Genomic DNA, 15,425 nt, shown 5'->3' on the forward strand with positions numbered 1-15,425 from the left:
CAGAACGAGACCCCCTTTGTCTCTGCTGTCACAGATCCTGACACCTGAATGATGGTGAGTTGCTAAAGAGAAGTTTTACTTTCATTTAGAAATAGGGAGTTACATGCTAGCCTGGAGGAGGTACATAAACCAATTACTGGGGTGGAAAGCTTGTCAATGACTTATTGTTTTTCACAGATCACAGACTGTTCCCAGCTATATAATGTTGGCTCTGGTGGTCAGCGAAAGATAGACGGGGATCTCTGATATTTTTGGGAAGACTCTAGATCAATTTTATGTTTGCAGGGAGCAGTGACATATGAGCTACCATGAATAGCACTAGGGCTGCTATGAACTCCCAGCCAGCTGGCGGCAAGGTGGCCGAGCCAGATCGTCTTCCCAGCAGCCTGTGTAACTCCGACACGCTGCTGTCATTAATGTTGTTCATTAGTTCAACAGGCAGCATGGCCATGGGGATGGGGAAAGGGACTGAGACGCTTCTCAGCATTAACTTCTTCTGTGACCTTTGCCTCACTTTCTTTCTACCTTTTCCTAAATTTTATCCACTGAGTTTTGCTTTTTTTCCTTCTTGCAAACTTGGGTGCCTACAGGTAGATACCTTCCTGTACATATAATGCTCTGCAGGTTCCATGGGTTGCTTCTCACAATATGGCACTTCGTTTCTGTGTGTTATTCTTCATCTCAATAAAACAGGGTAATGACATTTAAATATTACGTAGATAGGGATCTCACAACCAAGCAATTCATCTATACGCATAAATCCAGAATCTCCCTGAAACGACAGCTACTGGAAATTTTCAGTTTTCGGCACTTTTGTTGGTGTTAACAGTCAGAGTTCCCAAATATTGGTAGCCATACAGACAGACATCTTCATGGGGGAGGACAAGCCCACAGAGAACCCCCTGAGTTTTTACACACTTTATTCTTACACTTCCTGGAGCAATGGCAGCTTCCATGGCCTCAGGAGAAAACACCAAACTCTGACCATGTCTGAACAAAGGCAAATACAAATAGAAATGTCAGAGGTGAAAACAGCGTCCTGGGAGTTCTCTTTTCCAATATGGGGAAAAGTAAATGGTCAACGACAGGACCTTTGTCCAAAGAGGTAAAGATGATCAAGAAGGTGATCAGATGTTTTGGCAACAGAAGAGCAGGAGAGAGAGCTGTTCACTCTCCCACTTCTATTACCTGTTTTCTTCCACCTTCATCCTTTCAGCAGCTCCCTTCTACTGCTACCTCATTGTCTTTTCCCTCATTGTTTCACGCTCTCTGTCCCATATTTCCAATACCTTCTACTATCCACGCAGTCCAGCAGAGCATCCAGAGGGAAGAGGGAGAACACGGGCATCAACTTCCAGAGAGGAGAGGGAGAACACAGGCATCAACCTCCAGCCCTCCCAGTGCCACCGCTGCCATGCATGGGTGCAACCACACCCATGAAAGTGTTGGGGGGCTCCCTGCATTGGACTACAGTGAGTGGCACTGCTCAGGACCTGGCCTGTCTGTCTGTCTGTCTGTGGGCCTGTCAACTCGTCTGAGCAATGGGTGCTTTGTGGGGTTATTTTTGCATTGCCTTTGTGGGTGTTTGTGGTGCTTGAGCCCGCCAGTAGTGTCCCAGGCCTCCACCGTGCACCACCCAAACACAAAACAGCACCTTCCCCTTTGGGGGCAACCCCCAACCCCCCCATCACCCCTCCCACATCCAACCCCCACCAACCCCCATTTATGCTGCCGGCTGTGCCAACCACCCCTACCACCCCAACCCCAGCACCACGACCCCACCCGGGGGGGGGACAAAGCCCACCCACCCCCGGGGTGCCCGGCACCCCTGGCGGAGACCCCTCGCCCCCATCCCTGCCGCACGTGGGTACGTGCCGGCGCTGCGGGCCGGGGGGGCAGCGCGGCTCCTCCTCCCCGGGCGCCCGGCGGCGACTGGGCGCCGAGGCTGCGGCGGGCGGGCGGGGGGCGGCGGCGGCGGCGGCCTCCTGCGGGGCCGGGGGGCGGCGGGGAGGGGGCTGCGGGCGGGGTCGGCGCCCGGAGAAGGGCGGCAGGCGGTGTCTCCGCCCGAAGAAGAAGCCGGGCTTCGCCGGGGGCCGGCGGTGCGCTCTCCCGCCGCGGGGCCGCACAATGGCAGGCGCTCAGTAGGATGGATCCTGCCGTGGCTTTTGTTCTGCGGATCCACCCATCCTCCTAGCAGTCAAGTGCCAGGCTATGGTTTTCTCCTCGGGGATCTCTCCGCCGCGTTTTGCCGGCGTCTCCGGTGAGGGTTTGGCCTCGGCTGGGATTTCGCTACCTTACTTTTCGTTTGGCTTCGCGCTGAAAAAGGGGATTTTTCTTATTTTTATTATTTATTTTTTTCCCTCTCCCTCTCTCTCTTTCCACGCTTTTGGTTATAATCCAATGTTGATCTAGGGGGAATAACCATTCAGCCTGGCTGAAAAAAGCATCCATTGAAAAGTCTCAAAGAAATATACCACGTGAGGAAAAAAAAAAAAAAAACTGGGAGAAGATCGGAATATAATCATTTTTTCTATGATAAAACTGGTGCCCCTCTTCAGGAGAACTGGTCTCAATTTATTATTATGCAACCACAAGGATCTCTTCTTTCTCAGGGTGTATAAGCTGCTGGATTGCTTTTCGCCCAAATCAATGTGGTTTCTTTGGAACATTTTCAGCAAAGGATCGCATATGCTGCAGTGTCTTTGTGGCAAGAGTCTTAAGAAAAACAAGAACCAAACTGGTAAGCAATCCATTGCACTGCGTTGTTTTTCTTTTATGCTACCCTGTCTGTTGCTCGCCGAGGTAGATCTGCAATCCTGCTGAGGGGAGAAGGGGGAAATATAACGAGGCCGGCACGGACATGCATGTGCATACGTGTATGAATAAGCAAGGAGCAGCACGGATTAGCTTCAGCCCCTGTCACCACGGAGGAAAAAGATAATCCAAGGCGACCCTATAGCCCGGTCCGCATCTCCTAGTTGCCGTGCGCTATTTCCGAGGAGGAAACTTTGTTCTCGCTGCCCTTTCCGAGGGGCGGCCGGTAGCGCCCACCCTCCCGGCTCCCGGGGGCGAGCCCCCGGGCACTGCCCCTGCGGGGCGCCCGCTGCGGGGCCGAGCAGCGCGGCCCCGCCGTGCCCGTGCGAGCCGGCCCCGCTGCGGTGGGCGAGCGGCCCCGGGGCTCCGGTCCTGCCCCGCACTTCGTGCTCAGCTCGCCATAAGTCGCCCCCTCCACACCCACTCTCCTCGTCCGGCTTTGCCCAAGCCGAGCCCGGCACCCCCCGCCCCCGGATGGGGAAGGGGGGGGGGGGCGTTAATCGCCTCCCCCCCCTCCACCGGGACTTCAAGCCAGGGATGTGGAGGGGGCGTGTGTGGGGGGCACGGACCGGGGGTGGCCGCTTGCCCGGGGTTTGTGCCCTAGACGGCAGCCGAGGCGAGCGGCAGCAGCACGGCCGGCGTGGCTGCGCCTCCTCCGGGATGCCCCCTCCGTGCACACCCGCCGGGGGCCGTGCCGTGCTTCTCCATTTCTGCCTCGCTGCCGGCATCATGCGCTTCCCTTCAGCCCGGCTCCGACGGGGAAACTTGCGGTGCATTACATAAGAAATGTAAATGCGGGTGCCCCGGGCCACCCGGCCCCGGGGGGGCGGGGGGTCACGGCTGCCGCTGTTGCATCCCTCCGGCTCCGGGCGCCCGGCTCGGAGGGAGGCTTTTCGGGGAAATACCGGCCCTCCTTGCCTAACCCCCCACCGAGCCCCGGTCCCCCCCCTTTTGCTCCCTGCTCGCTCCCCCGGCCGGCGGGTTGTCTGCAAGCACTTCGTGCCGGGGGAGGCGAGAGCTGCCGGAGCCCGGGCTGCGTGGGGAGGGATGCTCTGCGTGTGCGTGTGCCGGCTGCCCTGCAGTGGCAGCTCCCGAGCAGGAGGCTCCTGACGCCGGCACTGCAGTGTAGTAGATCATAGGCTCTCCTCGCCTCTCTGACACCCCAACACCGCCAAGCAGCAGCCCCGGCAGCCAGCACCCCTCTGCTCCCCGGCCAGCCGGGGGCCGGACCCCGCTTTGCCCTGCTCGCAAAGGTGCGGGGAGTCGCGGTGGGCACCTCGGCGGATTTTTTGTGCCCCCCTACTTCTCCCCGCTCCTGCTTTGCCAGCTCGGCTCCCCCCTTCCCTCCCCGGCGCTGCAGCAAAGAGCAGCCACTTCTCAGCATACCAAAGAAGCCGAAATGCCCCGCTGGGGGCTGGGGAGCGGCCGCAGCCTCCCGCAGGCCGCCCCCGGCTTCCCTTGCCCCTTCCCTCTGCACCGAGACGCCCCCCCGCAGGGCCGAGGGCAACTTCCAGGCTCTGTGCCCCCCGCTCCGGGTAAGGGCAGCCTCGCACCCCCCACGACGGCGCCTGCCCCTACCCGGCCCCGGCCATGCTCGGAGGGGCCGTGACCGCCGTGGGGGGGCTTCGGGGGGGGGGGAACGGAGCCCGCTGCCGCCCTCCGGGGGAGGCCCGCACCAGCGCCGCCGTGCCCTGAGCGAGAGGCGATGCTGATGCTCCTGGGAAGGGTTTTGGGGGCGGAGGTGGTTTCTAGACCTTTCAGTTCGTAGCCCCGGGGTGGGGGGGGGGGGGGGGTGGAGAGCCGTCACACTCCCCCTCTACACCCCCAGGCCCCCAAAAGGGTGGGCTGGTGGGAAACTGCACCTGAAGCCGAGAGGCGGCCCCGGAGGTGTCGGGGATGGTGCCCTCTGGCCGGTGTCGCGGTGCCCCCGTCCAGCCGCTCTCCCATCGCCCCCCCGGAGGAGGAGACTCCTGGTCCCCAGATCCCGGCCCCGGGCAGCGCTGAACGGCGACTGCTCGCAGAGGCTGGGCCGGGCAAGGGGGTCTTGGGGTACCGGGGACAAATCACCTCCAGCTGCTGTGCGGTGCCCTCAGCAGAGCGGGGCGACTCGGCCGCGACGCCCCCGGGAGGCTCCCCTTCCTGCCACCGCCCCTCTCCTTCGCCCGCAAAACTTTTTAGGATCGGCGGGGCTCTTCGCACTCCAAAAGGCTGCAAACACGGGCGAGCAGCGGCTGCTGAGCCAGCCGAGGGGAGAAGCGGATAGGTTAGGCAGCTGAGATTTCAGTTCGTTCAGTTATTTGCGGCCTGATGCCGTTTATTTATTTATTTATTTGTTTGTTTATTTATTTATTTCTGTATGGGTCCCTCACAACAGCCGGTCTCTTTCCAGAAACGGATTTCCAGGTGTTCTCTGCTTGGCGTTTCCACCCCGCAGCTGGCTGCAGCCCTCTCCCCCCTGTGCTGACCTCCTCCGGGGCTCCCCTGCTGTCCCCGGGGGGGTTCCCGGCACAGAGCAGGGTCTGGAGCCAGGGCGAGAGGGGCAGGAAGGATGGGGAGCCCCGTGGGAGGTGTCAGAGCTCCGGCAGGGTTGGGGCAGGAGGCTTTGTTTTGTCTGTCGTGGAAATGTGTCTGGCTGAATGCAGTGTTTCAGATCCCAGATCCTGGAAAGAGGAGCAGCCTGTGAGCACTACAGTTGCTTACCTCTTTGCGTTTCTTCATAAGGAGGAAAACTTTGAGGAACCGTAGGTGTGGCTTTGCTGGCACTGATTGACTTTTTTGTCTTCTTCCTGGAGTTTAATAACGCATAAAGTGATGAAGCCCCGTGTACCTTCAGCGTCCTGCCCAGCACGAAAATATTTCCAGCGTGTTAGGTTCCCCGGGCCTCACTTGCGGGTGTAATTACTCCCACCTAACTCAGCCACTCCAGCTTGTCACACACAGAGGACTTCTCAAAGTGTGGGACTAAAGGAACACTTTCTCAGAAAGAGTTAAACATTGCTTGAGACCACAGGGCCTGTAATGGTGAGGTGCCATCCTGATGGCTTCCCCCCGTGGCTCTGCACTATGCATGTTCTGCTAGGGAATGGCTAAGTTTTCAGGAGAATTTGGAGCTTGGGAGGATATGGGGAAGGTGACTACCCCTGGGTGTTTTTTAAGGCAAATACAGGAAGTGACTAACATTTTTTACCAGGTGACAGCTGCTAGGTTGCCCATGGGAGATGGGTTATTTCGCTGGGGCACGAGATGCCCCCATCACTATCACATTTCACTCCTGGTGGCAGCCCAGCAGGCAGAGGATGTATCGCGTTTCCTCTCCATTTACCTCCAAGGAGAGGCATCTCTCCAACTCAGTCAGGGGTGTTGACAGGAGAGTAGATGGAAATTGGCATTACTATAAATATGTTGCTGATAGAGGAATTTAGTTTCTGTTAGTATCAATCCTGGATCAATCTCAAGCACAAAACCTATTTAAAAAGAAGAACATCTGACATGCGAGCAGTGTCTAAACTGGGATCTCCGTATAATCCCCATAAAGCAGTCAGGCTGCTCCTTCATGGTCACTTATCATCTTGAAAAAGTTTCCGAGCATAGTCATGCGAGATTGAATCTGTTTAAAACAGCAGCTTGGGTCCTGCTCATAAAATATATAGTGTGAGTCATTATCTGAATTTGAAGCAAAATGGGGCCACCCGCTGTGTTTCTTACTCACGGAAAACAAACCTCCCACCGAAAGGCAAAGGACCCCAGTAAGAGCTGCGGGATTGGGTCCTTGGAGTTTCTTTCAAGTAGGTCTGAAAAGCATCTCTGACTGCCTAAATACCGTAATTCCTGTGCTGTTATTAGAGCCACGGTGTGTTTCTCTCACTCAGATGTAAAATTGCCTATTTACATGTATCTCACCTACTGAAGTTTTGTCCTCTATGGAATACATTTTGTGAATTTATACAAATTTGATTATTGTTGAGCAAATTAGATTGCATATTCTACTTGTTAAGGGGTGAAATTTATGCCTGCTCATGAATCTCCCTACTGTGATAAAATGCTTATACCTCAATGTTCAATGTCTGCTAATGATAGGCCATTTATAAATGAATTCAAATATACAAAGGATGACTTAGGCTTGGAGAAAATATGAAAAATGCATTTACAGAAATAATTGGTTTAAATATTTATGTGTATGCCATTTTCCTTTAAGAGTGATGTTTATTCCACTTACCTGCTTAGATTATGTTAAGTATATTAATTTTGAGCTAAAATCCCCATTGACTTCAAATTCAGGTAAGGAGTGATTTAGACATTCAGAATTTGTCCCTTTCTTTGCAAAGATTTTCCGTCCTGTAAATGTCTGTAAAAATGTAGTTTGGAGAGGAGAGAGCTGCTTGAAACTGGAAAGCAGTTTTTCAAGAGGACTTGATGAAAATTAAAGAAAGAAGCAGCTGGGCACTACAGCAACCGTGGGATGGTATTTTGTAGTTTATGCGGTCATTATTGAAATTTCTCTGTAATTGTAGAGTTAGATGCTGCAAGTCTAGAAGGTGGTTGGACAAATGAAGTGGTTGTGTGCAAGTTAAACTGTGCTGAATATTCACAGAAGTTAGCCAAATGAGATTGTGAGTTCTGAGTCCTAGTAGAGCAGGTTTCAGGTAGTCAGGGCTGGTCTCGTTATTTTGGGTTCATTTCTATACCTAATTCTGTTTAAGATCTCCATTCGGATTTTGAATGCACTATTACTGCCCTATGCCTTGTTTGTTGGCTTGTTAAATATTGCAGACATGTCCAACACTGCAAAAGTATGCTGTTAATTTTTTTTTCTCTGTGTTTCAGTGAATGATAGCTTTTTAAAGACAAATTACTAGTTCACTAAACAACTTACCGAGTAACAAAACACCAAATGCTTTTAAATTTGGAAAATCTCTGTTGTGGGGAAAGAACAAACAAACAAAAAACCAAACCTGTTGTGGTGCAGCACAGGCTTGAATTAAAGTACCTGAGAGCTACTTGCCACTGCATGGAAAGACTGTATTCAACAGACAAACAGTGTACCTGGAAATAAACTTTGCAGGACTGGGACCATGTTTTAGTTGAGAAAGAGCCAGCATCTTGCACAGAGCACGTTTCGTTTCAACTGTCAGAACAAACCATGTGGCTGCGAGGAAAATATTTTTGTTGGAGGCCACATGATGAAGTGCTCAAAGGAGTATATTCATCTTCAGACTGGATATTTCAAAAATTATTTATCATGTTCTCAAAGTGGATCCTGAGAGGTTCTAAACCACTCAAAAGTACTGAAAATTATAGTTGCAAGGGGAATTGATGGTGTTTGGCACCATGACAGACTGAACTCACAGTGAACAAAACATATGTAAGGGATGTGTCATTTTGAATATACTCTGCGCCAAAGGTAAATAATCAGCAAAACTGCTGTTCAAATAAGAAACGCATGGTCTTTGAACAGGACCTTTTTGAGGGCAAACCCTCCAGAATCAGTAAGTGAAAGGCTTTTAATGGATAAATGTAATGCAGGCTTTGTATGTCCGTAGCATACTCTGTTATAAGGACTTCCATTAAGTAGTAGCAAGAGAAGTAAATAGTTGCTGATGAGACAGCACTAAGTCAGAATAATAATATCTGTAGTAAAATTCAATACACAAGTCAGAATAATAACACCTGTAGTAAATGGACTAGTCTAGGTAACATATCGTGTAGAACATAAACAAATTTTAATAGTTTGGCAGTTAATATTGGATAGTTGTGTGTGGTAAATGACAATAAATGGCACTCAGTTGGTGGCAGAAATTGATGGTGTAATTTTGATGTCCGTATCCTGTGTTTTCATTCTGACACCTGCTTATTTTACTTTTAGCTGGAAACAGCATAAGGATTTGCACTGAACAAGTTTAATGTTTGCATACAGAAGGTAGTATCTTGGAAATTATTTGTCTTGATCTTTTGGTGGCACTAAAGTTAACCAGGTCTCAGAAGACAGTAGAATTGTACCAGGGTTAAACATTTTAATTTAACTGAAATTATTTTCGCTTTTACTGTCAAAGAATGATCCAAAATAAGCTGTAATCCCATATGAAAGATTTGTTTTAAGGAGTTTACAGAAAGGTCTCATACAGGAATAGACTTTGCTGTTCTCTGCAAATTCATCATGTCATCATTTTTTTTTCATGCAGCTTTCTCATTTGGAAAGATAAGAAAAGGATGAGGGCGCAGACTGTGTGCAACTAATGGCTCAGCTGTTGAACGTATCCTATCTCCAGCGCTGGGCAGTAGGTGGAGTTAAAAAAAAAAAACCAAAAAAACAAACAAACAAGGCAAATCTGTGTTTGATCCTTCTCCTAACCTATCCACACAGTTTTTAGTTATCATCAGACTATCAGAAATCTCTTTATTCAGGCCTCTGCATTTATTAGCCTATGAAGGAGCTTGTCAAAGAGCATTGCTACTTTGTTCTTCAAAAGCTTTGTGTGGCAGTGAGCTCCAAGTAACCATGTATGGAAGGGGTATGTGAAGGGGTTTATACTTTCTGTGAGTGCTCCTTTGCTTGACTTGTGTTGAAAATCAGAAGCTAACACTGCTATTGTCACTTCATGTTCTTGATTATTGAAATTTTCAGTATTTTTTTTTTTCAGGGGATTTTTCAGGGATATCTCATCTGTAAGGTGAAGAGCACTTCCCTCATGGTGCCTTCTCCTTCCTTGAATGGTCAGAAAAATACTCAGCATTTCTGTCATCTCAGTTCCCATGCAGTGTAACTTGCCTTTGCTGAGGAAGTAAGTTGTCTCTGGCTTTAGAGGAAGAAGATGAAACAGCAGCTGACACATCCCTTTGCATGGGGAATCTGCCTCTGTGGTCCTGCTGAAGCCAGTGGAGGTTTTTGGTTGTGTGTGGAGGTGTCTTCAGAGCATTGCCCATGGTTTCACCACAGCCCAGAAGCTCACGGAGCCACAGCGCAGTGAGGAAGATGGAGTCCAGCACCGACAGGTCGCTTCTGCTTTCATCCAGCAGAAGGAGTCCATTCCTGTGTATTTTCTAGGCTATGGGATACAGAAGTATCTCCTGCAAAGGGCATGTTTTCACAAAGCCCTTTCTCTTGAGGGGGATATTGCTGCCTTGAACAAGCTTTTAAAGAAGTTCTAGTGTCACTGAAAACTAGAATTTATACCACTGTTAAATGGTTCGAGCAGGAGAGAGAGCTTGCATATAAAATCAGATACTTCTGTTTACATATAAATCTCTTGGTTCTCAGCAATGCTAGCAAAGGAAATTAGAAGAATTTCATTGTCCTTTAATGAGGCTTTGAGTTGAAAATGTTAATTTAAAGAAAACAAGTTTGCCAGACTTGTTACTCTTTCAGTAAATGCATTTCTAAGCATGTCCTTCTGTATTTAAACAAAACTCCCAGGTAACAGTTTCCCATTCTACTTCTTGTCAGAGAAGTGCATTATAGAGCACTGCAGTTGCCTGGTAGTTTTCTACACATATCACACATTGCTAAGATAGGTAAATTTACAGACACCGAATGACATGACCAGGAACTAACAGTGCAAAACATAGTGGAAAATACAGAAAAAGGTACGGAAAAAATATGGAGTAGGTAACTGCTTAAAAAAAGCAGTGAAATCATTAGTATGGCATTAGATGATAAAATAGATTGTCCTATCAGGAATATCTTGATAAGAGTTAAATTAATAGTACTACTTATTAATTCATAGGTCTCATGGTATGAGAAAACACTTTACAGTTCAGATATTCTTGCAGCTAGAAACTGCACGTAGATACCTGCACTACTAATAGTCCCCAAGAAACAACCTAAGCATGATTGAGACAGATTATCCCACTAAGAGATCAGCCCAAGATCTCAGATGTGAATTAACTTTAGGCTATCTAAAACCCAGGTGTTATTTTGTGGCTTGAACTCTTTAAGCTTTTACTAAAATCCATGTTTTTAAATGGCATTAACAGGTGCATTAAAATCTGTAAAGCCTTGTGCCCCCCAGGGATTTCCTCCTAGAAGTGATGCTTAGTCCCCATGTAAAGGTGACTTTCTGTCTCAAAAAACAGGGTTATACAGACTTCCAGCACCCAAAACATCTTCTAATCTCCTGGCTTTACTGGGACCTGTTTTATAACCATGAATATGGTCTTGGCCCATCACAGACACCGTGGCCTCCATAATAGCATCTTGCATCTCTCAGTTCTTTCACCTGCTCTCTGGGTTAGGATCTGTGAGGAAAATTAGACCTTAATGATAATTCTTTCTGATGTTTTTAAGTTCTCTCCACTTTGAATAATTAGCTAATGGCAGCGAGCAGAGCTATCTTACAGGTTATTACTGAAGTAATAGATATTTATGATGGATGAAGGGTAGGCTGATGAACTATCCTGGTTTATTGGACATGAGCTGTATGAATGATTGGTTTCCCTCTTGCTGCTAATTTACAATAGCAGAACAGTAGCAGAAGTACATAAATGTAGAGGCAGCAAAGCAACTGTGATTGATTAGGAAAGGACAGTAAAATCAGCAGGAGGAATCAGAAAACCCAAGAACAAATGCCACCCCTTTCTATTGTCTTGTGGACTGTTTGAGCATATTACTTGTTTGAGGATAAAATGCTTTATACGGGATTCTGCAGTTAAAGCCGGACAACTCAGCTTCCAGGAAAATTTTCTGGATAATATTGCTGACCTCTTCTTACTTGACCTGGTACAAGAGTAGATTTTGGGGCCTGGCTGTGCTTGTTCACATGGGTGCCATGTGTCTCCTAGAAGTTTGTGACCGTGGTACCCTACTAAAGCTGCTCCCAAGAGTTCCCAGAGAACTGCAAATCCTTTGCGGGTGCAAGACATGCCATGTATGTCTATACCTTCAGCAGGGTACAGACAGAATGAACTTGTAGTCTGGGTCCTGCTTACCTTTGATTCACCTTTAATTCACCTTGTTCACCTTTAATTGAGTTCACTTTTGATAGTCCAGTTCAGAGATGTTATTGTATGAGAAGATTATAATATGCCACTTCAGTGCCACATACTTTAGGGTTCCTGCTGACTAGGGACATTTGTGACAAAGCAGGTGACTATATGCATTATTTCTGCCTGTGTCTTGAAGTATTGAGCTCTGTCTACTTGCAAAAAAAAATTTGAAACATGTTGAAGATGAGTTCTCTCACCTTTGAAACTTGTATCATTAACACTTTTTTCCATGGAACAGCACCTAAAAACAATATAGGATTGTTCTACAGCAAATATGTCATTATGTAGTGTTTGTGTTGAAGACACTTTTTTTTTTTTTTTTGAAGAAGAAGCCTGTATTTTGTTTTATATCTAGACTTTAAACCCTGATAATGTTTGTGGAGTTGTGGAAGTGTAAGGGAAAAAAAAAGCTTTTGTAGCTTCCTGGGCAATATCTATCTGGGTAAAATCAATGAGTTTAATCATGGCTGGAGGAATGTGTGCCAAAGAACTGGGAATGGAGTCATTGTGATTTTATGTTCTGGTGTCTTTCCTTATTTCAGTTTGTCTTTGCAGTTTATAAGAAACGATGTATCTGGGGTACAACTGACATGAAATGGAGGTGAGTCCTGAGGTTTGTGAGCCACAGAAGATATTCTCTCCTCATTGAAGGTTTTCAGAGAAAGATTATCTTAGAAGGCATTGGCTGTCTGAGCACTGTCAAAGCACGCACATCAATTTTGAACATTGCCATACACCACTGAGGAAAATACAATACAAGCAGTTCCTCAAGATGCCTAATTAGACATGGTGTTCTTAAAAACAAAACAAAACGAAAACAAAAACTGTAAGCACAATGAGAAAAAATAATTGAACCTAAGGATGTACAGATGAATAGAATGGTAATTTATCTACTTAATTTTATGGCCTCTTAAATGCTGGATCAGAAATATTTTATCCCTGTTGTGCCAGCTTCCTCCAGAATGAAAAAGGAGATAGCAGTCTGGGACCTTATAACCAGAGCAGAAGTAAATTGTAAGTTGTGCAGGTTAGGTTAAAACCTTTTAACAAAATATTGGGAGAAATGGCAAGATGAGAGTTCATTATGCTTGCTGAGGCCCATTTTCTTGCCTTTCATTGACTAACTGGAGTCATTATGGCTTAAGTTGGCTGCCAAAAAGAATACTTGCTAATAATATTAAGATGGAAGATGGAGAAAAGGTAATTACTAAGACTGAGTAGTCATATATATCTAGGTTAAGAATTTGGGGGTGGAATTTGATGAAGTTCAAACAAAAGTAAGTCAGAATGCGATGTTAGTACATTAGGTTAGATTTTTTTAAAGTGTGGATGATACTTGAACAGTGTGGGATGATCTCTCTCCCACTTATTCTCAGAGGAAGATGGAAAACCAGAATGACAAAAGAAATTATAAAGTAAATAATACAGGGATTAAAGGAATCTGTAGACATTTAGAGAGGTTAGTGACAGAGTCCTGCAGGCAAACAGAATTTAGAAATTCTTTAAGCTACTTATCAATTGAAGAGCAAATAGACCTGAAATTTAAGGACATTTTCATGGAAAACATCTATTTCTAGAAGCATTCCTTTACCAAGGACATATAGGAGTTATATTTGATAAGAGTCTGGCTTCTCTCAAGGTATTCCATTTAAAGGTATCTCAAAGGTGAGATACCCTTGTAAATGCTACTTTGTTTTCATAAAACAAAGGCATTCCCACACTCGCATGAATCTATCATCTGTTGTTGCACAGCTCTGAAGGAGCGGCCTCCAGGGTGACCTTAGACCGAGTGTCCAGTACCTCCTGCCTGCTGGCATGTGGATAGTCTGCTGTCTGTCTGCGTGAGCGTGCCTGGCAGCCGTTACTTTTCTGAACCTGCGTGGGCATGTGGTGTCCTACGTGTGCCCCAGCTGCCCAGGCTAACACCTGCGGGCTCACCAGAGATCGCACACGAGTCTGGTCGTGAGGGTGGCCAACAAGCTACCAGTAAATGAAGCTAACCCTAAACCATCAGTGTAGTTGCCACAGTATCTGCTGGTGAGAGGAAATGTGTTATTTCTTCCGCCCTAAATCTGATTTACAGCACAGTTTTTAAAATGTGGTGTGTGTGCTTCTATGGATCTTCAGCTTTGTGAATCTTTTTATCAGACACCATGCAATGGGCAATATAAACTGTAGAGGTATCCAACACCAGAAGCATTTAACTATATTTTATCTTTAGCAAGAGGTTTCAAAGGCATTTCAGCACACTTGCAGGCATTAGTACAGGTTCAATATTAATTTGACTTTTTCTTCCAATAGCTTGTTAAGTGCACAGCCAAGTAGGCCAAGAATTTTAGGTGCTATCCAGGCAAACCAGATCACCCTAAATCTGCCTAAAGAAGCTTATTCTGGAGATCCTAAAGTAACTCTGAGGGGAGAGTCAATCTCATCTTATTATCAGGTGGCTTGTAAGAATTGTAAAGAACTATACTCCTTCATTTGGGCATTTATATTCTTCCCCCACCTTAAGCTCTTCCTAACTGCCAAGAAGCCTAAGCTTGAGCTTATATTGCTTGATTAAAAAGGAAGATGGATTAATCCAAGCCCAAATGGCTATGGCTGGCTCATATACACATTACTAGTAGTTACTGCCATCCCTAGCAGGTTTGGGTGGAGAAAGCTAGCTGAAGTGGTCCAAAAACATCTGTGACGTAAATAATAAGTATGAGTGACCAGGGGTCTAGCACTTTTATTTACAGTACAAGCACAGCCGAAGAGAATTAGAGAACCCCTTTTGACTCCACTAAGGAAAGTCAGAGCAAGCTGTACCTGTACGGTGATTTACTTGTACCCCCAGCCTTAGAGTGGGAACACACCTGGACTAATACCAGCATATGTCACCATCCCAGGCATGCAAAGGGGATATTAAAGCTTAAGTGGAAGGGATATATCTTAGCTCTGAGGAAGAAGCACCTAGGAAAGTTCTTTCCATGTGTTCTTGATTAACCCTGTGAAAGCTGGTGAAGAAAAGAGAGCAGAGCACCCAGCTTTGGAGTAAAAGTCTGGCGGCTGAACAGCAGAGACCTGAGTTGACAAGAAATAAATCATAATGGATTTCTGAGGAGGGTGAACCAGCCAGGAGGGAAGGCTCAGTCTTTCTGGGGAAAGCAACAGATTTCTCCTTTCTCCTTTCCCTGACAAACAGAAGATGTTGTTCCAGTGTAAGGAAGAGGTGAAGGTCAAGAGTTTTCCTCTGTCTCTAAAAGAAAACTTTCTCTTCCACTTCACTGACTTGTACTCACCTTCTTACTCACTGACCTTACCCTTTCATCTGTTTGTGCATGTGCAACGAAACTGGTCAACATTATTGGTCAAATGACTAAGCTGTTGTTTTATTGCACGTTTATCTTCAATTTGCTGAGCCCTTTGACACCACCCTGAGTTACTGCTGCACGTGCTTCTTAATCTTCCTTTTAATAAAAGGATATATATTTCTTCCTACATGGCTACCGGTCTTTCCCTTTCCTTATATAGTTGTGAGAAGGGTGAGTAAAGAATCTTTTTTACTGATTGTTGATGTTTTTTATATTTTAACAGGCTAAAACCAGTCATGGTTTGTGAGTTGAAAGGGTCTGGCTTACAGTCTGTCA

General features: G+C 46.9%; 1 protein-coding gene across 3 annotated transcripts in view; it reads left to right on the forward strand.

The window, feature by feature from the left end:
* Positions 1–2,021: 2,021 nt before the first annotated feature.
* The window catches only part of FGF14 (fibroblast growth factor 14), a 415,553-nt gene continuing 402,149 nt past the window's right edge, over positions 2,022–15,425 (forward strand). Inside the window, exons 1-2 of one of the 3 annotated variants that reach the window (XM_080575955.1) lie at positions 2,245–2,260; positions 2,613–2,740. In XM_080575955.1, the coding sequence (XP_080432081.1) occupies positions 2,650–2,740 (91 nt within the window). In that variant the 5' untranslated portion in view covers positions 2,245–2,260; positions 2,613–2,649. Of the gene's footprint in view, positions 2,741–15,425 lie in introns of all 3 variants that reach the window. The other 2 variants (XM_080575954.1, XM_080575956.1) reach the window with 2 other exon arrangements.

This window comes from Anser brachyrhynchus, assembly GCF_964034855.1.
Source record: "Anser brachyrhynchus genome assembly, chromosome: 1".
Taxonomy (NCBI): Eukaryota; Metazoa; Chordata; class Aves; order Anseriformes; family Anatidae; genus Anser; species Anser brachyrhynchus.